The sequence below is a fragment of the Anopheles ziemanni genome, chromosome 2 (genome assembly GCF_943734765.1).
Source record: "Anopheles ziemanni chromosome 2, idAnoZiCoDA_A2_x.2, whole genome shotgun sequence".
In the NCBI taxonomy this organism is placed as follows: domain Eukaryota; kingdom Metazoa; phylum Arthropoda; class Insecta; order Diptera; family Culicidae; genus Anopheles; species Anopheles ziemanni.
In genome coordinates, this window is record NC_080705.1 from 25,021,264 (window position 1) to 25,045,934 (window position 24,671).

The 24,671-nt window shown below is 46.8% G+C and overlaps 1 protein-coding gene across 1 annotated transcript in view; it reads left to right on the forward strand.

Annotated features, from left to right (window-relative positions):
- The window catches only part of LOC131293266 (laminin subunit alpha-1), a 94,230-nt gene that overhangs the window by 36,670 nt on the left and 32,889 nt on the right, over positions 1-24,671 (forward strand). The window contains exons 5-9 of the mRNA XM_058321347.1: positions 168-464; positions 532-2,048; positions 2,111-2,221; positions 3,079-3,259; positions 3,512-3,698. Of these exons, the coding sequence (XP_058177330.1) occupies positions 168-464; positions 532-2,048; positions 2,111-2,221; positions 3,079-3,259; positions 3,512-3,698 (2,293 nt within the window). The remainder of the gene's footprint in view (positions 1-167; positions 465-531; positions 2,049-2,110; positions 2,222-3,078; positions 3,260-3,511; positions 3,699-24,671) is intronic.

Here is a 24,671-nt window from a genome sequence, read left to right on the forward strand (position 1 = left end):
AGGGATAAAGCCACGTAAATGTATTATCTGATGAACAAAAAAAAAGTGATAAAAAGCCGCAAACTTAGTAGTTCCAAAATTTGTGATTGTATTTTATTTGTTCTTTTTTATTTATTTTAGAGTAAATAGAATAACAACTTCATATATTTTACTTTTATTCCTTACAGTTCGTTCGGATACGTCTGCTTCGAATCCAATCCGCACCGCACCAGGAGGGCTCGCTGTTCGATGTTGCGAAACGCAGTTTTTACACCGTCCGATCGTTGCGTATCGGTGGCCGGTGTTTCTGCTCGGGCCATGCCGGTAAATGCAAGACGGTCGACAACAACATCGATAATCAACCGCAGTGCGAATGTGTGCACAACACGTGCGGTGCCCACTGCGATCGCTGCTGTCCGCTGTACAACCAGAGACCGTATCGGATCGGGACGCCAGTTGGGGCGAATAAGTGTGAGAAGTGTGAGGTAAGACGGGTAGTGAAACACTTTTGGATAAGCTAATCAATTTACGATTTCTTTTTCTTCGTTTTAGTGCCACGGTCATGCGAAGTCTTGTTCTTACGATAAGACAGTGGACGAGCAGCACCTGAGTATAAGCATCCGTGGGAAGATGAGCGGCGGGGGCGTGTGTCAGAACTGCACCGGCTTTACCACCGGAATCAACTGCGAGCGTTGTCTTCCGGGATACTTTCGTCCACTTGATCGACTTCCGAGCCATGAACAACCATGTCTTCCGTGCGACTGCTCGACTCTGGGAACGTCGGGAGATTGCGTTCCGTTGGGAGGAGAGTGTCGCTGCCGGGAAGGATTCACGGGTCCTCGATGCACTGAGTGCCTCCCGGGATATTCAGGCGAACGGTGTACCAAATGCGAATGTGACTCTCGGGGTACGCTTCTCGGAAGGCAATGTGATGAGGTTTGCACCTGCAAGGCACATGTCGTCGGTTCGCGTTGTGATCAGTGTGCCGCAGGATATTTCGCCCTTGGAGCGGTCGAATCGGATGGTTGTTTGAAGTGCTACTGCTCCGGAGTGGGCCAGAGTTGTAGCGAAGCGAAGGTGGCAGCGGCTAGCTACGAGACGATGTTAGGCTGGACCGTAACCAACCTGGCGATGAGCGAGAGAATCGTACCGACGAAGGATAATGAGACCGGCTACCTTGTGTTCGGGATGTTCGAGATGCCAGATACTGAGGCTGTCTACTGGAAGGCTCCGGAGGGTTATCTCGGCAACCTGCTGAAGAGTTACGGGACGCGCCTTACGTTCAAGATGATCTGGATCACGGTGCGAGGCGATACGAGCGGGAAACCGACCGTGGGACCAAGTCTCGTTTTGGTCGGTCGTAACGGAATGAAGATAGCATATGGAGAAGAGAGCTACGATGAGACCGGAGGGGCCACTGTTGACGTCCCACTCAAGGAAGACAACTGGTATCATGTGCCGCGAACGGTGAAGGATATCATCACCCGCCTTCGGAGGACGGAATACCACGGAGATCCAGTCACTCGTACCCAGTTTATGGCGGTTCTCACCGATGTCGAGGCTGTGCTGCTCCGAGGAACGTACCACACCGATCAGGTGGAGAGTGTGCTAGAGGTAGCGGAACTGTTCACCGGAAGCGACTCAAGCAACAGGTCCACGCAAAGTCTCATCGAACAGTGCGAGTGTCCTGCGGGCTACCGAGGCTTGTCGTGTGAAGAGTGTGCCTTCGGGTACGTACGCATCTTCGAAACCAGCGTTACTCACGAACGGATCGGTCGGTGTATCCCCTGCTCGATGTGCCATGGACACGCGGCCAGCTGTGATCTCGAAACGGGAGCATGTGGCACCTGCCTGCATAACACCGTCGGCACGAACTGCGAGCGTTGTCTGCCAGGATTCTACGGCAACGCTACTACCGGCCTCCAGAGTGACTGCAAACGGTGTGCATGTCCTTTGGAAGATCCGGAGAACAACTTCTCACCCAACTGTCAATCGAAGAGTGGAGCTGAAGATGACGAATACGTATGCACTCAGTGCCCCGTCGGGTACATTGGGGATCATTGCGAGCTGTAAGTGTGTAAGCCTCTACAAGAAAGGAACTTAAGAACTAATCTGTCATATTCTTTTTAAGGTGTGATGATGGCTTCTATGGAGAACCCACCGTAATTGGCAGTCAGTGTCTTCCCTGTCCGTGTCATGGAGGTCCGTGCAATGCAAAGACGGGACAGTGCATTGAGTGTTTGTAAGTCGAGCTCAGCAGTTTTTTAATGTATAAGTATAACAGTCTATATAAGAGCGTAATGTCTGTGACGATATAACGAAAAGGTTTGCTATTTGAACAACAAAGTTAAGAAAATTAGGAAAATCGAGTTGCAAAGTAAAACATGAATAACTTATTAGATGTTGTTAACCAACAAAACTTTTTTTAATTACTTACACTCTCTTAAACCCCTTTAGAGTCGTGATCTCCATGTATCATTGCTCTGAAAATTTCCTTTACTTCATAGTCATTCAATTTTATTTCTTTTTTAATCTATTCACGAACCTCTCTGGTCAAGTTCAATCACATTCGTTTTGAACTCTTATCTCTCTTACATTTCCTTTCTTTTTCTCTCGGACTGTTTTTACTTCATGAAAATGTTTCGGTTCAATCCGTTTAGGAGACCGTTTAGAGAATTTTAATTTTTAACAAAGAGTTTTTGTGAATATCAAAAACTAACTTGACGCTCTGGTGATGCTCGGTTAAGAAGAGGTGGAAAAATGAGTTATGTTTTATACTCTCTCTCTTGAGAGTAATGTTTTACGCTTGTTCAAAAGTTAAGTTACTTTCTATTTTATGAAATTTAATTGTTTATTATTTATTAGTTACAATTGATTGATATTTCAGTAGTGGAATGAACTGGTGAATCTATACGAATTGCAGTTTGGGAAAGCATTGATCTACCTCAAGGTTCTTTGACTTTAGAACCTGCCATATTAAAAGATAAGCTTGTTGAAAAAAAAAAATTGTGTCAGTAGAATAGAATAGAATACTTATACAAATTTCAAAACAAGAATGCGAACGTTCTATTGATTGATGAATCTGTTCTCTTTCTCCAGAGGAAATACGGAAGGATGGCGATGCGAACGGTGCAAAACGGGCTACTGGGGCATTCCGGACGACGGATGCGAACCGTGCAGTTGCTCCGAAGTGGGTGCTCTTGAAAATGTGTGCGACGTGACGACGGGCCAGTGTATCTGCAAGCCCCGCTACGGTGGACGTCGGTGCGACGAGTGTGATGTAAGTATTTTAGGGGGCTTCTTTGTAAAACTTTTTCGTTTTAAGTACGGTTTGAGTCAATGAATGAAAAAACCTTAGGAATTTAATTCGCAGAAGTTTCTGAAAAGTCTTTAAAAGCTTATTGTGGTTTAAAAATATTTTAAAGTACGATAAACAATTTCTGTTTTTCATGACATGAAAAACGTCGTTTAAATTTTCTTTCATAGCTATTTCATACAAATCTCTTCTCTTTCTTACGCTTCCTGAACGCAGGTGGGCTATGGCAATCTGGACCTCGACTGTCCGGCCTGTGCGTGCCATGGGAACGGATCGGCAAGCGAGGTTTGCAACACGCTGACCGGCCAGTGCGAGTGCAACGTGGGTACCGAGGGCATCCACTGCAGCCACTGTCGGGACGGGTACTTCGGCCTATCCGAGGAGCAACCGGATGCCTGCCAAGGTAAGTGCGCGCCCCGTTTTCCTTCCCTTTCCCCGCCCACCCGAGACCGTGACAAATTAACACAACACGGTTACCACTCGATCGGGGCCTCCTCCTCTCGATCAGCCCATTTCGAGTGGCGTTAAGTCCTGCCGGGTGTCGAGAGTCGGCCCGGAACGAACGAATTGCATCATGAATCATTCATTTGCAAAACGTCCATCCCGTGCGCCGGAAGTCGGCGAAACGAATCGGAACTCAAACAACCATCGACAGCTCGCTGATCGTGCACCGATACCGGGGTCCGCGGTGCATGCACAATATTTACCGACAGCTTGAACGGAGTCCTTCATCTTGCCCAGGTGGTGTCCACACCCCGCGGGACATCTCCCCCTCCCCAAATGCCCCGAGGTGGGTTCGTCGATAGCGATCGGTGATAGTAACGATTAAATGAAAATGTTCCTCCACGAAATGAGAAAACTCCTTTTCCCACCGGCAAACAGCGGGACGATCGGGGGAATGTTGCTCGGCTCGAGAAATGGTTCAGGACTGTTACCACACGTTTATTGGGGAGGGAATGAGAGGGGGGTGGGGAATACTCCGGTGCAGTTCGCCAGAGCTCGAAGGCTCGGCTGCGCCGGCGGTGAGATTAATTTTATTGTTATCGTTATTACCTTTTACGTAGATTACAATTTATTGATTATGAAGTTATTAAATCCACTCATGGGCATGAGGCGATCGATGGGTATCGGAACACGGTCCGAGGGTGGGAGTGCTGATCGGTATTCGAGGGGCGATTGTTTCCTCCCTTATTCGTGCCGGTGCATAATATGTTGCAAGCGCCGTTGCAAGCCATATTGCAGTGGAGTGATGCGTTTAGTCGCTGGTCTTTTGAGTTGCTCTGTTAGAAGACGGTTGATCTTTACGTTCATTTTTAAAACACTATGACTCCCAACCGATGATTAATTATTTAATTAATTTTTAATTCAAAGTAACGTTTTGTGTTCCCAAGGAAAGAATGTAATGAAATTTTGCAACATCATTAGTACTCACTTAATAGCCTTGAAACATGCCGTTGTACAAGCGTGTCAAATAACATACTTCGGCGTATAAGATTGCGCTCAATTATCGGTCACTTTTACACAGCACTTACCAAAACGCAATAAACCGTCTTGCGCTCCAGGATGCAACCGACCACTCGGCCAAGATGCTCCAAATTTTCCGTTTCATCCCTTTTGACCGTGAACGTGTGTGTGAAACGTTTAAAACTAAACCACGTTGTGGCGCTTAACCGTCAGCTCGTGTAAAGTCAACAAACCATCGCCGAAAATAAGACGACTAAAGGGGTGAGTGGGGAAGAGATGAGGGGAAGGGACCACAGCACGAGTGCATGAACCAGACATGAGCCATAAAATTGGCTGATTGATCGATGAGGTAATTATTTTCGGAGCATGCAAAGCAGCAGCAGCATCATTTCGATGGCGATCGCTTTTTTTTAAAGCGACTCCGAAGAATTCCGTTCGTGAGAGTTAATTAAAAAGTTTTACTCGTATCGTCAAGCGTCGGGACTTCTTCCTCGTTGTTTCTTTTTGTGGTTTAATGACGTTTGAAGTTTCTTTTTGCTCCGATTTCTGCTCGGGGTTTCGGTCGGAGGTTTATGTGTTTTTGGGCAAAATTTACATCCGATGGCATGGCTCAACCAAATCGAGCAGAAACGGTTCCGGTTTCAATCTGCTCAGAGGAAATTCACCGATCGATCGCTAGCGTTCGTCAACCAAGTTACGATTTTATTTTATTTTCTAAAACCACACTTGGTGGTGGATCTTTTTCTCCCATCGGTAGGCATTTGGTGTTGAAAAGGCTGATGTACGAAACGGTTACCCAGTTTTTTTTTCGGTTGCGCAGCCCTTTCCGACTCCAAAAGTGTCAACACACAGGCTGCGTCGCGTGGAGAGGGTGCGTGTGGGCCGATGTGTCAAGAGCCGATTTGCTCGCGGACCGGTGTGCGCAAACAATTCCCGAGCTTCCGCAAACAGATCATGGCTGCCAAGGCGGAGGAAGATGAAATTTTAAGAGAAAAAAAAAGAAAAAGATTGGTGGTTGGTGGACGTCGCGTTCGTCATACGTTTGTCAATGGGGCGGTGTTTTTCGATTGATTTTTTTCCCCCATTCCAACCAACCTCGCGACGAGCCGCCACGAGGTGCGGTTTACTTTGGATGGTCAATAGAGCGCTCCGATTGCTTTACAGATAAAGGACTAGGTGATGGAGAGGGAGAGAAACGAGGGGGACGCGAGATGCGTCTGTTGGAGAAAAAAAAACCCCTTTAAAACCGCTGCGTAGACGCAGGTTGCCCCCAAACGGCGGGAATTAATCCGCGCCTGGCCTTCGCAATCGACTGTTGCGGGAGGCTTCGGCAATTTTCCACGCTTCGTGAAAGGGGGCCACCGGCGCGGACGCGCGCGCCGTGTGTGGTCAGCCCGGCTTTCGAGCCGTGCCCCGAGGCTGGTGTGGACCCGTCTCGATCACGCCTAGGCCCGCCGCGCCGTCATCGTGTGATGAGTAATTTGTTTTTTGTTCCCCGTCGTCGACTTGCGGTGGTCCCCCCCCCCCCGGATGCGATCACTTATCGTGGCGAGGAAAATCGATCGACTTGCAAGTGGCTGACTCGATCGAATCGTAACGAAACGAACAGCATTGAGGGAGAAAGGGAAAGCAAAGGGGAAGCGGTAGAGTGAAGAAAAGAAACAGCGGGACGTGGAAAGAAAGACATCCTGACGAAGCTCCTTGGGGAAAAACGCGTAAACGCGAGATCAACTGAAAATGTGGCGGTGGGGAGGGATAGAAAAAGCCGATGAGATGAAGAAAGAAAGACAAAAAACTCAACCACATCCCACCGAGAAGGAGAACGGGTAACGGGAAAGGAGGATGTTTATAAAACGTACAACTTTATCATCATCATCATCCCCGAGTCAGCTGACGGTTCGGGCTGGTTTCGACTTCGAACACGCGTCCACGTACGCTATTGATATGAAAATTAATAATAAATCAATTATAAGCTAATGACTTAGCGGAATTTTTATTGAATAAAATTAATATACGATTCCCGGACGGACCGAGGTGCGATGGAAAAGGGTGTGATGGAAACCAGGTGGAAAGAGAAAGAGGGAATCGGTCAAAGAATGCTGGCAGTCGTCTTCCCCCGGGTAGATGGGCTTTCTATTTTGGCAAGACGAATGCACATTAAGATGCCCGAAGAAGGAGAAATCGGACGGTCGGTGTTGCAACGCAGCTCTCACTGGCCTCTTGCGAGAGTTGTTTTATTCGCTATTGACCCTTGATTGGTTTTGATTGTGTAACCAAATCGATTAGCCGAGTGAAAATGTTATCCCCCACCGTAGGGAAGCAACGTGACGCCGGGAAAATGATGGATGAAAAGTGTAGCAAATTCAATCGAAGCCGAATCTCGCTCAACTTCATCATCCACTTGCACACAACACTTGAATCGATGCAATTCTAAGCTCGAGCTTCCAAATGAGTCCACTCGCTTCGCCCGGCGGCCACGATTTTTATTCAACTTCTGCTTTCTTTTCTAACTCCTTCAAGCATTCTCCATCGTCTCATCATCGTGAAAGGTGAGCACGGGCGAGGAAAAAAAGCGACATGAAGATGATTGAAGGCGATCTCGCCACATCAAAGTAGATAAATCAATCCGGCGCGGGTCTCGGACGCGCCCGTGACGGCGGCCTGGAGAATGATGCACCGCTTCCAGAGGGTAATGTGGTCATCATCTTGATGAAGTACCCTGTTTTTCATCGCCGAACCCGTACACCGTCGAGTCGGCGGGAAAGGCTCGAGATCTCGCCATCGTAGCACGGAAGCGATTGTTTGTCGGAAAAGTGGGAAGGTTTTCGCGTGGGTGATGAAAGTTCTTTTGGGTGGATAAGAGTTAAACAATCGAGCAAAATGTATGTTTCCTTCACCTACATATGCTTTTGTAGATGTAAAGATGCAAAACAATGTAGAAGGAGGTTTCTTTACAAATGCTCTTGAAGCATTTTGTTTATGCTAACCCATTTTTCTTGTAACTTTAATTTGAATACGCTTAAAGTTTCAAACAACACACAACTCTAGGTTATAAAAGAATCAATTAGATTTCATTTTGCATAAAATACATCCAGAAAATATAAACAAATTTAGAATAATTGAAGCACTAAACTTACTTGAATTGTACACTTGCTTATTTCTCAATGAAACGTTGTGTTTCCTGGCATTGCTAACCTAATTCATTGTTAGGTTTTTGTAATTCTTAAATATATTTATTAAATTATCAACAGAGGAATTACATTTGTAACGAGAACTTTTTTGTTTGTTGTTGAACTCAATATTTTTAAGATCTTATCCCATAGCGTAAATATGTAAAACTCGTCAGAGTTTACATTAAAAGCTATCGTTTGTAATGGAAAATGATATGAAATGAACAACCCACAAGATCTGAGTTTAAAATTAAGTTTTTCATAGTTTTTTTTTATATGTAATATTAGCTTACATCATAAGGGTTGGTTATGCCATTTAATCTGCAAGGTGCAACAGATAGATGGCTTTATATGGAAGATGTACGAGTTTTTAAGACACATTTGGCGAATCGTTATGGAATGTTTCAATGCACTTTTTATCTATAAAGTCGGTATTGCAAATCATTTGACGATTCGTAACAATTTGAATGCACTCTGATGCAGTCACAGAAGCTCGCTGTAATGTGTCCGTGTATAAGTGTGTGTTTAGTGGTGAGCAATAAATTCCGCATGGTAATTTATGTGCGTGCCAGGGCGAGCCGGTTAAGTCGTTCTGTGCGGTGCAACGATGCATCTGTTCCCATCTCTATCCTCCCGCCGAGCCGGTAGTAATCTTTCAACACGACGCTTCTCCAACTCCGCTCTTGCTAAAGGATAAACCGGTGAGTGCTGAACTGATCAGAATTCCTGGTCCGTGTTGGAACTTCACGACCCGACTCAACCGGTGCATTGCGCCAAAGTGTCCACCGGTTCGGGACGCCGCGTGAATCCGTTATGAAGCTGCACATTAAAATGCAATAAAACAAAACGAGTCCCCGGTTGGAACGGGGTGGCGTACAACGTACGATGCGTACAAACACGACCACGGCCAAGATGTCTCTGGCTGCAGCATGTTGTCGTGATGGCAACAAAGCTGCAGTTCGCTCGCCCATCCCAACCTGCATCATCGTCAGATGCCGGAGGTCTGGAAGCTCGCCGCCAACTCGAGGGAGGCTCGTCGCTGGGAGGGATTAATCGCATCATCAGACAAATTGGAGCCACAGGTTCGCGCACGCGGGCTGAGTTTGCGTGAAAGTAAACCTGCTCGTCGCAAGAACTTCGCGGAGCAGGCGAGCGAAAGAAAGGAGTACAGATCGCGCCGCGTGTGTATTGGACCCGGGCCACCGGGGTTTCTCGATCGCTTGCACGGTGATAGGTGATCGCCAATTTTCCTCCACAGTCACGCCGTAACGGACCCGTCGGCTGCACCTGACAGTTAGCTTTATGGCACCGTCGACGTGATTTATATCCTTTGAAGTTTTCTTCACGAGGCTCTGCCTCTTTCCTCCATTATGTCGTTCGGTTCCCATTGGTTCAATTAAAACCATATTCGTGGAGGTATTGCATCAAATCTCTTTAGTCACTTTGAGAAATCAATGTTAATATCCATGATCCTATTATTGTCATTTTCTGTTATTATTATTGACATAAACCAATTTTTCAATTGATATACGCAGAGAGAATATTTAATGTTACAGAATCCTATTTAAGTTGTCATACTACTGCTTGTGCTAGTTGTCATAGTATATTTAAAAAAAACCTTCACGGAATCCCATCGCTATATCCATTAAAACAAAAACATAAACCATGTTCGCACTGCCGACGGATAACCCCCAGGGTCGAGCCCCATCTGCACCTTCTATTTCGGCCTGTCTTTTAGCTAAAGATTGCCAGACAAGGCGCTTGTGATGGAAATCGTGAGTAGCTTGGATTATTCCTCCGATTAGCGCAGCTCGACTGCAGGTTTTCCCGGCGCGCACCTCGCGGTGCACCGATCGGTCGAGGGCTTAGGGTTGCATTCTTTCACTCGCACACTACGCGCCCAACTCCCGGGTGGTACGCTCGCCCTGATCGGATCGTCGTGCCTAGCGTATTATCTGGTGCTGACGGAGATCCTAGCCGAAGATAAATGGTTTTTCGGTTTAGATTTTGTTAGTTTGTGTATGAGTCTTTTCTTTCTATTTTGTTTCGTTCATCCCAACGATGGGACAAGTCATGTTTTACTAATTGATTTATTCCGTTACGAGCGTGGATGGATTAGATACGTCGAGGGTAAATGCAACCAGGCCGGTTATGGGAGGGGCGGTTGCGGCAAGGACGGCCCCGTTAGATGACGGTGGAGAATAATAATCTTCTCGTTTTGATTGAGATATGAATATGAGCCTTCATATCCGTGCGATGCCGCCCAGTGACGGGGTTTATATTTATGAAATCCATCACTTAGTTGTTCTTGTCTATGAATTGCTTACTTTAAATATGCTTTTATTTAAGATGTTTTCGTGTGCCATAAACAACTTGATTATTCTAAATATTGCCAGTTTACGATAACTTTCCGAATTATCAGCTAGATTTCTAAATAGTGTTATTGGAATTTGTACAATTTATTTGATATTGATAATGAATCGAAATCATCGAAAAAGGCATTATTAATTTTGGTCTGGCCGTACTGATTTGAAGTCAACTTCAATCTTCGTTAGAATGTTTTATTCCTTCATCTGCAAAATAAGTGTGAAAATTATAGTTCATCTTAAGAATTTATTTATTTATTGGTTTAATCAATATTGCAGATCGCAGCAAAAATAATATTAGCTCCACTCAAGTCAATAAACTTCTAATCCCATTTCAGAATTTTAAGGGTTTAGAAAAATGTAAATGTTAACAAACAGAACTAAGCACATTGTTTAATTATATTTTCACTCCAATAACTCATGATTGGAAGTTACAAAGTTAATTATTTGGTAAGGAAAGTGAAAACATAGGCCAGCTATGCATTAAATTAAACGTGAGACAAAATTAAATAATATAACTAGTCAAATATCATCAAATAACATTATATCCGACCAATTTTGTGGTATAAAACAGTAAACAACAACAGTTGTTAAATTATTTAAGAAACTATCGAATTTTCTGCCTGTTTACAGCTGAAGAAAGCACTATGATGAATTGATTTTCCAATCAAATCAAGAACGGCATGGCTTGCACTGAGCTCCGATCATGAATTCAATAACTCACCGAGCAAACATTACCATGAGCAATGCATTGCGCCAATTGATTAGACATTTATGAATGAATCTGAGCAGGTTTTGCCCGAAGTCGCAGGTTGGACCGTTACCGTGGCGTGGATAATTTCACATGATTCCTTCGGCTTTATGGCACAAATAAATCACCCGCATTGCGAGGAGTCTCTCGACTTTTCGCGCCGGAAAACCTGTCGGTTGCGTCGGCAAGACGCTCGCAATCCGGCGGGAGCGCCGATTTGTTTCAGCACCGCCGACCAGCGGAGTGCACGCTAATCGGTCGATAATGGTTCCCGAAGCCCAGAAACGGAGAAAGCCCCGACCCAACGAAAGCTGGTCCCCACCGACCCCGACCGCTTCTAACCTTAACGCGCAGTGAAGGGGCGTTTTCACTGCTCGCAAACCCCTAATGCCACGCGGATGCACCGGGAAAGCCTCGTTCGGGCACCCGTGGCGCACCGTACGGTACTGGGAAGTAATAAAAAGGTTTGGAACGTATTTTACAACAGTCCCTCCCTCTCGTCTTTTTTTTTCTTCTCTCTCGCGGACGGGTGGCCCCCGCCCGGGTGGATAAATCATTCGCAACAGCAATCTGCGGCCGCACATAAGATGATGAACTCGGGGCTGTGTCGCATCGGGTTGGGGGAGGGAGGCAAAAAACGTGCTGGCTAGTTCGAGCTGCCGGAACCGGTTGGGACTTTATGGCACATTTTTCTACATGTGCATCGACCTAGTTTCCGTCCAACATAGGTCCAGCAAATAAGAAAAGTTATTGGGATTTGAAAAATAAAAAGAAATAGTAGAGAAGGTAAAGCTAGTTTTGTTTGTAAAATGAACGTAACTCGAAAGTTCAAACATTATTTAGAAATACAACAACAAATTACAGAAAGTTAAGCCTTCTTTAGTGGTCTCTTCTTAAAAGGGGTAAAAACGGGTGAAAAATCATTCACGCCGTTTAACCTTTACCATGGACGTGTCAGATATAATCCATGGAAGCAATTCCAGTTCTTAAATGTCGCCGTACAGAATCGTAAATTCGCAGCTTACCAGGAAAAGCCGCTTTCAAAGCAGACAACATTTTTAGCGATTCGTACATATTCGAACCATACATGCGTGATGATTTTTTAATCGGATTTATCGTTCGGTTAGCCAAAGATATGCGTTATGCATAAAATAAAAAGTTAAAATATAAAAGTAAATTTGCCTGCAATTTGCAATAAACACCAAACCTCTTTAAAATGGCACAAACGAACTGAAAAATTGATCAAAATGGCCACTGGCTCGAATTTAAAGTGATCGAAACGAATCGAAAAGTCACGTCCGCGACCGAAGGTGCGAACCGAATGGGGGTGTTAAACAGTATTAATTATGTGTCGTGTTGCGATGGCTTTCGGTGAGAGTTTTAATTAATTCCGAGACCGGGGCCGTAAGCGTAAGCGTGCGTAAATGCCGTACACACACCCACGGCTTGAGATTTGCCGCGAGTTTGGCATTCCGCCACAGCAAATTAAACGCATGGATTCCGGTTCCCCCTCCGGGTCGGGGTCGGTTGTTCTCGGCTCCCTATATTTCGCTGTCGAAAAAATTGATTTATAAGGTGCGTTACGCTGGCCGAGTGATCGGCGAAAAGTTGGGGAAGAAATAAAAACTACCCCATCGGTGGAAGCCGTCTCGTCGAGCTCCGGCGGTTGGGCCGAAATGAGGTTAAATAAGCATGTAGCAAACTGCCATGTTACAGTGGTCATAGATTGGCGCAAAACTTACACACACACACACTCACCTTATTGAGACAGTCGGAGGAAACGTTCCAGGCTGTGCGGTTTGTGTGGGCCAATCCACCCGACTCCGATCTGTCAACCGTCACCGCCTCGACGTACGACAGGCCGATCCGCTCGAGTGCAGCTTGTGAAGGCCGGGACGCTTTGTACACTGTCCGGTGGTATTAATTTTCCGTAGTAAAACATTAATTACATGCCTAATGAACCTTCGAGTGCAGCCGGCGCAAGCATTCGCCTAGGACTGGACCTGCACAGCATCAAAAGGATTGACTAGAAAACGTGGCTTGAAGGTGGAAAATGGTAAATTGCTTTTGCTGATGGTATAAAAATGCAAATTTTACTATCGTCATGAAAATGTTGTTTTGAAATTAGCAAGATATCGTAACGGAATGTTTTAAAAATAAACACGAAACCAAAAATAACAAGCCAACTAATAGCAAACAATTCGTCATCGCTCAACTCAGCCATCTTCAGCTCAAAATATCGAATCCTAAGAAAAAGACCTTTACACCCACGTCGGTAAGCCCGGCTCGAGTGCCACTTCTTATCATCTCCATCATTCCTTCGCCGGAAGCATTTCACGCCACATCGTACCAACCACGCGTCTGCTTCCGGAAGGCGACAAACGGCCGAGCATAAGTTATGCGAGTAAATATTTGCCACCGGCGCTGTTTCTGCCTCCGGACACATGCCGCCTGCCATTGCCACGGCCAGCTGATGTAGGAGATGTGCTTTCGGTCCCTTTAGGGGCCGCATTCCGACAGCTACCACCAACACCAGACGCGGTGTACGCACATTAAAGGCACATTTACAGATTGTGCCCCAAGCCGCGCGACGATCATCCTGGATCCTCGTTTCATCTTTAGCACCTTCCGTGCGAATGAGGAAGCTGGGGAAAATGTTGATGGGTGATGACCCTCATTCATGATCATTCTCGAGGATAAGATGGAACTTAAGACCGGTGTGTTTGTGTGGTTGCACACAATTTGTCCGTATGAAAGTTCAAGTAAGGGCAGCAACTGAGTTTGTGTCTTGGGATGAAACGCTCACATTCGATTTACTCAGCTGTGCCAATTGCAGGGAAATTGCATCTGCCCACTGGGTGCATCGCAGTGTGTACATTTCCCAGTCCCTTCTCCGCGTGGGAGTGAGATTGAAAGTCATCTGGCCCAAGGAGGCCGAGGCGATCAAGCAGCTCCATTCATAAACGCAGACTGAGTGTGGTACTTACGATAAGATAAAACGCACTTTTCATCTGCACAAACGCAAACGGGAAACAAGACAGAAAACAAGATAAAATGCATTTTCATCGCGTCCCTGGTGCAGGGTATCGTCTTCGCACAGGTAAATTGTGAACATAAACTCGATTGCGCTCGGAATGATCTTTTGCTGGCAGCGTTTGAATGCACGGTGGCAATTCGAATGGCCTGTTTATCACCTGTGTGGTGGTAAACACAGCGGGAGTTGGACGTGGTACGGTGGTCGGTCCGATCATTCCGATCGTAAAGTTTTGTGCCCACGCATGCCGATCAAATAATCTTCCTTCGAATGGTCACATCGCCATTTGAAGAAGTGGGTGTTTGAAATTTGCATCACTGCAAACGTGACATCGATGAGACGATTAGTGATAGTGGACTTAAATCATCATTTGAGACATTTGAAATATAAAGTTATATTCGTTCAAAGTTGATTTGTTGAATTTTAATTGAAGGATTTGTTGGTTCGTTCCAAATAGCCAATGAGTTGTATTTAATTTCCTCCTAATTTTTAAGGAAACATAACTTCTAATTTTAATGAGAAACATAGTTTCTAACAAAGATTTAGAAGTCGTTCATATGATTCTCTACTGATAACAGTAGGGTTTGATTATGAGCAATTTATAGTTACAAAATACTAACCTATGTTTCAAGTTGGTAACCTTTCTTTATTTGTTTGTTTGAAGCAGTTTTTACTTGACGAAAGATGGATTTGATAGATGCGTGAAACTTAAACCAACCGTCTATTCTATTTCTCTTTGTTATGGATTGTAAAATATATAACAAGGAATCAACTTTTTCCCTGACATTAATATATTTGCCACATTTGTAATATTGCCTTTCCAAGATAAAGGAATCCTGTTAGACGACTAACCGCGCTCAATCAGAGCGTCACGAACAGTCGTTACTTTCGTGAATTTAGAAAAGAGAGTAAGATATGGCAATCCATTTAGCAAAGCATATTTCCCTCCGCGCCTGAGTGAAAAATGATTCCATTTGCAGCATCCACAGCTTTTCGTTGAACTCTCGCTCGAAATGTTTCCATCTGGATGCTTCCGTGACGCCGGTCGATCGTACTACGCAAAGTCACGCAACCAATGCTCGGATGAAGAAGTTTTGAAATGGTTGGGTATGAAGCTTGAGCACAACTCTTCCAATTCCTAGCGCTTATCAATCGACCGTCGGTCAGTTAGCTTCGTGAGCAAAAGGACTTCCTTGAACCGGGCCACAAATGCATTTACTGACCGGTTAGATACCTGGCCGCGATACCCCGTTTCATTGCTGGTTTGCATGTCGCGTGCAGGCTGACGCTCGTCCATCTTGCAGTTGGAGCACTATGCCCGTTTCGTCCGACGTACCGTTTAACCGCTTCATTTCGTGCACGTCGAGGCGATAAAGCGGGTGCGCCTTTTCGGCGTGTGACGGCTTCGGAATCGAATCAACACCGAAGGAGGTACATGGAGGCGCCTTTTTCTAGCGCCCTAACTGCAGTTTAATTGCTGCCTTACAGCGCCGGGAGGAAGACAGCCAGCAGGGTGATGTATCATCGTGTGACGATAAATTTTTCTAGCACCTCTCCATCGTCGTCGTACGACCGGGTATCAATTGGTAGTTATGCCCCTTGACAAACAAGCTGCTAATTACCCTCACTGCAGTCAAGTCAGTCAAGTCCTGTTGCACAGCTCATCCATCAATGCGAAGGGAGAAGGACATTAAAACATGATCAGTACTCAGCTGTGAAACGGGAAGGAAATTGTAATCAGAACTATGGGTAACATTTAAACATTCTAGTATTTATTGTGGATTCAATAACAATCGTACCCAATAATAATATTTTGACGAAGCATTGGAACATTAAGTTTGTAAAGCCGCTCTACACTTACAATTACCTAATGCCACGCATTATCGTAAATTTTTCATTCTCCACCCCGTAAGGACTGGTTGCATCATCAACAAACAATTTATCTCCGAAAATCATACACGTGTTTGCAAATCCATCACCATTTATAACCCGTGTTTCGGGCTTATAATTTACCATCATCGGTCGGGAAACGGGAAAATTGCCCTCAAGAATGTAAACAAAAAACGACAGACGAAAGAAGAGAGACACACTTCCTGGACCGGATTCCTGGCGCGTTCGGGGGGAATGCAAAATAAGAAAATCACATCGCATGGATAGCCCCCGGAAAAATGGATAAAGTCATTATTGCCATGCGGCTTGCATTCCGAGCTTCACGTCCGTAAACTCTGTGCGGTCCTCATGGTTGTATTGGTTGGTCAAACGGAAAAAAAATCAATAACCGTCAGCCTTTCCATCATATTTTTAACCAGCCGACAGTTTTGGACCGAACCTCGTCGAAAGGGAAATAGAGGAGTTTTTCGCACGGGACAAAAAACGGTCCAATAACGAAGGCATCTGTCATCCTGCTCTTCAGAATTTGCATCCAGAAGAGAGTCTGGTTGGGTGTTTCTTTCCCCGGAGAAACCTCAAACGGAAACTTGTCCAGCAAGACGACGATGCTGATGACGAAAATGATAGGGAGATAAGCGGTGGGTCTTTTAAAAAAATATTTTCTGTCGATAAGATACGCAAATGGAGATAGTGGAGCTCCCAAAACAACCGAACAACCTACCACCGACAATCGCGGAGCACCAACGATGACCGATACGGCAGACGTGCGCCCGGATTCAGCTAACCAAACTCCAAAGAACGAAAAACGTTCGTGCCACAATGTGCTGCAATTTGCCTGGTATTCAGATGTTTACATTTCGTACGTTTACACGTTGCGGTCTTGAGCTCTTTTTTCATTCTTATTGTCCTGCCTTTTCATTCTTATGTAAAGCGATCATATTTCGTGTCTTCCCTTTTATCGGATCTCTTCGATCGATACAAGTCTTTGCTCTACTTTGCTGCGTTCCAAAAGGATGAAGAGTTCCGAAAGTGACGGTACAGTGATTTAATCGACTCGGGGTGAAGGTACAAACACTGGGGAACTGCAGAAAATAATGGACAAAATAAAAAAAATAAACTAGATCACGTCTTTTTAAAAAAAAAGAAGAGGAACGGGAAAGATTATTTATGAAACTCAATGTCTCAACCGTTCATTTTTGAAAATTATTCTTACACCAAACATATTCTACACTGTTTTAAGCTGCATGAAATTTGTAAAAAATCCTAACAAAAAATTTATCGAGTTTAGTTCTTCTAATAAAGAATTTCTTTGTTCCTGTATTGCAAAGAATTTAACTACCTCACTGTCTCCGCTGTGGGTTCTATCGAAGCTGAAGAAACTGGAAAATTGGAAGACACCCTCTTCCCCCTTTACGGCCGACTCCTTGACCCCAAAATATGTACCGAAGACATCCAAATTATCTCGCTGGAATGTCGATAACGGTTATTATATTTACTTTGAGCATATCATTAAACGACATTATAAACGACTTGTGGGATGATTTATGTGGTCGTGGCCGTGTTGGGTCGCTTCCTGTCGGTTCGAGCTATTTGGCTTCTCTGGAGGGGGATGCAAATGGAGAACAGACTCGCCCGACGCCATACTTTGTTCCTGTATGGAGCAACACTTCCTGGCCGCCCCTCTCGAGCGACTTGACGGAAAACGGATTCTCGTTGCGGAAACAACTACAGTGTAAGCCCAGCTGACGGGAACGCGTCTGGAGTAGTGCCAAAAGCGATCACTATGCTAATCATCTGCTGGGTTCGGGAATGCAGGCGCGCTATTTCCACAATGGCTACAACGAGTTGTGAAATCTCTAGCCGGAAGATATGGGTGTGGATCGGCTCTCGTGAGGAGTCGATCGGATCGATCGGCTGATTGTACCAACGCTCGAAACGTTGCATGATCGCTGCTCGGGGCGATATGTTGAAGTGCACTTCGGTGCGCTGATCGCTATAACTCAAATCGTAGTCCGCGGCTCGGCTCCTCCCTGTGCGGGAATTTATGGGCGAAGTAACGAGATTTATAGTGCCTACATTCACATTAGACCAGCATTCGACAGAGCCCTAGCTCTGAAGCCCGCCTGAGCGGTTGGCATCTAATAGAGATGTTAGAGAAGAATGAACATCCAATGTTGCCGCTAGATATATGACACCTCCGGTTTGTTTTACGAGCTTTCCCAGAGCACGAAAAATCGCCTTCATGTTTCTGGACCCAAATCGGCACAAGTGTGTCAATGTGAGGCCTATGGCATCACACTCGGTCGGCAATGTGTCAATTAGGGTAAAACCTTCCACTTCAAACATGATCCAAACGGCCCACATAATCTCAAGATATTGAGTCACTGGTCCAGCTACAGGAGTCGGCATGAGGCGGCCGGTGCAACCTCGAGTTCGTTTCGTTTTCAGACGTCAGTCTATTTGCTTAGTCCCACTGTTGCGTCCTGCAACAGGTTTTCGATCCAATTCTTTCTTTCGTTCTATTTATGTCTTCTCCCACGCGTTTTTTAAACACTCGTCCTTTTTATTTTTTACTTTAAGCGACAATGAATGTTAAAAAATTTACACGTGCTTTTACTTTTCTTTACTGAACCGAAAAGATCCCATTGTCCCGGCTGGAGCCCCTTTTATCATTTTTATCAGCCGCGTCCGTCAGCTGGTCGTCTCTTTCTTCCGGATAATAGACCCTACGGATTTGGACCAGCTAGCGGACGCGGCCCTTCACCACGACTACTGCCATCTGTTGGCGGCTCCAACCGGTTCAATTTGAACTGGCCCTATCGGACCGTTGTTTTCGCAACAGTCCCCCCAGTGCTTGGCTACGTCAAGCACTCTTTGTTGGTCCGATGGGCAACCTGACTACCTTCACCGCCGGTCTAGTTAAGGTTTTCCCGTTGGGCAGCCGCACATGTATGCGCCGCACTTGTCCGTCACTGTTTGGGTCTGCCCGAATTACTCGTCCTCGCGGCCAGCAACCACGTGGAAGGTTGTCGTCAACAATTAGTACAACGTCGTCCAAGGAGACGGGAGGTTCCGGTTCGAACCATTTAGTACGTTTTGTCAAGGTGGGAAGATATGTCTTCACCCATCTCTTCCAAAATTCATCAGCAAATAACTGTGATGTTTTCCAAGAACCTCGAAGGCTTTCACCGGAGTCGTCGTGCGTTGTAAGCGGCTTTGCGCCAGCTGAAGAGCCTAACAGGAGATGGTTTGGTGTTAGCGGGGCCTCTTCTTCCCGGTCGACTGGGACCTCAGTCAGCGGACGTGAATTAACTATAAGTTCCACTTCCTTCAACCAATTGTAGAAAACTGGGTCCGTTGGGTTTCTGGAAATTGGTACACCATAGAGACTTTGCTTTACTGACCGCACAAGCCTTTCCCACGCTCCGCCAAAATGAGGTGCAGACGGAGGGTTAAAAATCCAGCGAGTATTCGGTATGTTCATGGCCTCAACCATCTCGTCTCGGTTTACCTTTTCTAAGGCTTCACGTAGTTCTCTATCTGCACCAACAAAGTTTGTACCCCTATCGGACCAGATCTCGTTTGGTGTTCCACGTTGTGAGATAAAATTACGAATGGCTAAGATGCAGGCGTTGGTTGACATTGATGAGGCTACTTCGATGTGAATTGCTCGTATTGTCAAGCAGGTAAACAATACACCCCATCGTTTTTCCGTCTTTCGTCCATTTGTCACTAGAAACGGCCCGAAGTAATCAATGCCCGTGTACGTGAAGGGCCTGCAGAACGGGGAAAGACGCGCCTCTGGAAGGTCTCCCATCATCGGTTCACATGGTCTAGCGTCTCGGATGGCACAAAGCATACAATTATTGCGTACCTTGTGACAGACCGATCTTAATGCTGGTATGTCGAATCGCTGCCGGACTTCGTTCATCACTGTTCTATGATTCGTATGGCGATATTGTCGGTGGAAGTGATCCACAACCAATTCAGTAAGTCGTCCCTCTTTTGGAAGGATGATGGGCCTTTTCGAACTGTCTCCCACGTATCGACATGCATCAATCCGCCCTTTCACGCGTAAGATTCCTTCTGTGTCCATATATGGACTGCGTTTTCTGAGTGAGCTATTTCGCGGCAAGTTCGCATTCGTTTGCCCTTTTTCACTAAGGTGTTGGAGCTGTTTATACTCCTGGGGATATGCTTCCTTCTGCGCTTGTTTGAGTATGGTGTTTTCTGCGCTGTTGATCTCCGACGACCCTAGTGCCCCGGATTGCCGCTTGGTGGGGTACCGTGCGTTGTTTATGAAACGCCATACGTAACCAACTGATCTGAGCAAGCGGGACCATCGGGAAAAACGCTCGAAGTCCACTAGTGAGGGCACGGCATGGTGGGAATTTGAGGCCTTCACTAGTTCCTCGCCTGTTTCGACCTTCGGCAGGAACACTTGACTCCATTGTTCTTGGGGTGTCATTAGAAATTCAGGTCCTGTGAACCATCGACTTGATGTTAGATGTCGTTCAAGTTTCGTCCACTTAGTACCCTCGTCCGCTACATTCGATTTGGTGGGAATCCATCGCCACTCGTCTTCATCAGTTTTCTCTAAGATCTCGCTCACTCGGGTGGCAACAAAGGTACTATACCGGCGATGGTCAGAGCGGAGCCAGCAGATGACATCCTTTGAGTCTGTCCAAATGAAGCGCTTGTGCGGCTCCACTCGATGTGCGTCCGTGATCGTATTGGCTAAGCGTGTACCCACTACTGCCGCTTGTAGTTCCAGTCTTGGAATTGTGGCATAACGTAAAGGAGCTACCCGAGTCTTGCCTCCGATTAGCGCCACCTCGATGACATCATTTTGTTCAAACCGATAGTAGGCTACGGCCGTCAATCCGTCATTTCCGGCGTCTACAAAGATATGCAATTGAATGTCGTTATGGTCCAAGGTTGTCAGTTTCCGATAACAGCGTGGAATGGAAATGGTTTCCAGTTGTGGTAATAACTCGATCCACTTCTTCCACTTCTTTTCGAGGTGCTCCGGAATCCTTGCGTCCCACTTCACCTTCTCTCGCCATATGTCTTGTAAGACTACTTTTAAGTAGAAGAGAAATGCAGCAACCAGTCCCAGTGGATCGAAGATGGACATCAGTACGCTCAATACTTGCCGTTTGGTGGGAGCGATTTCGCCTTTGAGGATTGCTTCTTGCACAGCTGGGATTTTGAAGCGGAAGCTATCACTTTGTGAATCCCACCACATTCCTAGTACCTTGGCGGTCATGGAGGTTGGGTCCAAATTCAAATCCTTGTGGTGTAAGATGCTTCCGTCTACGGTTCGTAGTACTTCGATGGAGTTCGACATCCAATGGTGCAGTGGAAACCCTCCTTGAGAGTGGATGTAAGCTACTTCCTGCGCCAGTTTGATCGCTACGGCTACCTCTTCCACGCTGGTCAACATATCATCCACGTAGTGGTCTTCTTTAATGCATCTCGCCGCTTCCGGCAATTGATTGACAAACCGATCGGCATTCAGATTTTTTAAGTACTGGGCGCAGCTAGGAGAACAAGTAGCTCCAAAGGTCATGCGGAGCATCACATATTCATCTGGCTCGTTCTGGTCTTCCTTCCAGCGCCACAAGAATCGTTGACTTTGTTGATCTTCTTCGTTTACCCGAACTTGGTGGTACATCTCGCTTATATCGGCCGCTATCGCCACCTTGTATTCTCGGAATCTGCGCAAAACGCTGGAAAGGGACACGAGTAGATCAGGTCCTGTCAACAGCGTAGAATTCAAAGAGATACCTCTTACGGGTGCTGCCGCGTCCCACACGATTCGCACCTTATTGGGCTTACTTGCACTCGTCACGGGAAATATTGGAAGGTACCATGTTCGAGGAAAGTGAGTTAGTTTTTCTTCACTAGTTAGTAGGCGCACATACCCTTTTTCCAAATACTCCTGTATTTTCCCATTCATGATGTTTCTGAGTTGATCGTCTCGTTTCATACGTCGTTCGAGACAATCTAACCGTTTTAAGGCCATGAACCGGTTGTTTGGCAACGTAACGTCGTCGTATCGCCACAGCAGACCCGTAGTAAACCTACCATCCACGAGTACGCTGCCTTCTTGCATTAGTTTTAAGGCTCGCTCGTTGTCCTTAGATAGCACCTCTCCCTTTTGGTTGCGAGCCTCCTCCAGTGCAAAGGTTTCGCGTAGAGCTGCATCCATCCTTGCTTCCTGGTCCTGGCAGCGACAAACTTTTACGCGATGCGAGGATAAAGTCGCGTCCGGGTTACCCATTGCTGTCTCACCACATCGACCGGAGACTACCCAGCCCAGGCGCGTTTTGGTTGCAATGGGTTCATCGAACGATCTTTCCACGGTTTTTAACGGACGTGTTAAGTGGTAGTTATCCATTCCAATGATCACTCGTGGGGCTGCCGACGCAAACGACGAGAGTGGGTACGATTGTAAATGCGGGTACCGCTCGGCTAGCCTAGCTACGTCGATACTTTGTGTTGGAAGCGCCAGATCCTGTACAGTACGCACCGCAGACATCTCATGAACTTTGGCCTGCTTGTGGGTTCCTGAAACACGCACCGCCACTTCCACTGAGTCTGGTTCTTCCCGATTCTGGCCTCCAGTCCAGCTGAGGCAAAGGGGGCGCCGGGTTCCTTGTAGGCCTAGCTCTTCCAATAAACCATGCTCCATCAGTGTGAGGGATGATCCTTCGTCCAAGAGCGCCATCGTGTGTACCTCGTTTCCGTCCGCATAAAGGGTGATCGGGAGGTATCTCAGCAACACGTCGTCCTGATGAGCAGAAGAGTGAGACAAATTGACCATGTTCTTACCCTCTGCCTCGGTACCCGATTGTGCTGCGTTGTGAAGCGATGGGTGGTGTTTCGCAGTACAGCCTTCCTTGGAGCATGGCCGCGTTATCCGACATGTACCCTCGTGACGCCGTATGCAGGATCTGCAAAGGGTGCGGACCTTCACGAATTTCCATCGGTCCGCTACGCTCAGTTTCCAATAGCCCTCACAGTCCGTGAGTTGCCTGCAGTCACCGTCGCACGCGCACCCTTTCTCCGTTGATTGGTTCTGCCGCTGTGATGATGTGTGCACATTAACCATGCCCCGTTGCTGTTTTCTGTGGTCCTCCCCGCTCGATGAAGAAGAGTGCACGAGAAGAATTGCTTCCCTCGTTCTCTCCATCCATTTGCCGAAGTTCACCAGAGTAACTGCAGGTGCTGGAGCTGTGAGGCAGTGCATGCCCCACAACAACTTGACATGAGCTGGGAGCCGACCGACGAGCTCTTGCAGAAGGGGGCCGTCAAACTTGTCCCCCACACCGCTCGCTTTGACTGTTGCACACACTTCTTCCACTGACAGTGCAAAATCGATCAGCGTGTCTAGTCGATCCGGCTTGGGAGGTGGCTGGCATCGAATCTGCTCGATGAGGGTGTTCACAATGATCTCCGGACGTCCAAACATTTTCTTCAGGGTGTCCATCACGCCCTTGAGGTTCCCTGCGTGCCTCAATCTGCACTGCACCGCCTTTAGTGCTTTGCCGCGCAACGCCTGCTGAAGCCGGATCACGTTTTCCCCGTCGGAGTAGCCACACAGCCTCGTAGTCTCCTCGTAGCTGGCTTCAAACATCGGCCATTCTTCGGGTTTGCCACTGAAAGTGGGTAGCTTACCGCTTACAGCCTGCCGCGCTGACACTTGGCTCCGACTAAGTTCGTTGTATGACCCATAATCGCCTTGTTCAGTTTCGTCGAAAGCACCGAAAGCCGTCGAACTCGGAAGCCCTTGCTTCGATCCTGGTGCTTTCCTAACGTTTCGATCGTCCAAACAGCGCACAACCGATTGGATCATTTGGTCCATTAGCTTCTCCATCCGCTTGTCCTCCCTCTCCCGTTCCTCCGTCATGCGCCTAACGCATCGGCTAATCTCTCCTAGCGTGAGATCAGTATCGCTCTCCTTCGTTCCGGGTAGGGGGTGAGCGGCTGGAAGGGGTGCCGCTTGCGATCCTTGGGGCACAACCGACTCGTTGCAAGAATCAAGAACGATCGGTTGAGCGTAGTGCACCGATGCCGGCGAGCACACTCCTGCTCCAGGTGGCACGTTCGTGGGTGAAGAGATCGAAACGGGGGGGTGCTCTCCTGGCTTCTGTGTTCCGGGGTCGCAACGGGGACACAGCCAATGTCGACTGTACACGGTGTCGTCCTCCTTCACGCACTTGAGGTGGCACCATGCGCTGCAACCGTCGCACTCCACGCTATCTACCGTACTCGTCGCCTGCCCGCACACAAGGCACACTTCGTCACTCATCGTGTTGTCTTTCGTGAAAAGTCAACCACTGATCTTTTGTTCACTGCGTTCCGCGTCCAGCACTTGCAGATGAACTTTTATCTTTTGTATCGCTGTGTCCAACAGCCGCTTGCACCGTAAAATGTTCCTGCGTGTGCCGCTGAATGTTGCGAGTCCTGCACTTGCAGTTGAACTTTGCACACTCAACTTTGGCTGTGTCCTACAGCCACCACACACACAGCACTGAACGATGCTTTACTATTTTTCTTTTCTTTTTCGTTCCACCAGATGCCACGTCCAGCAGCATCCACGCGTCCAGCGTTGTCGAACGAAATAATGTCTTTTCAAGTGTAAATTTTTTAAAATGTTGCGTCCTGCAACAGGTTTTCGATCCAATTCTTTCTT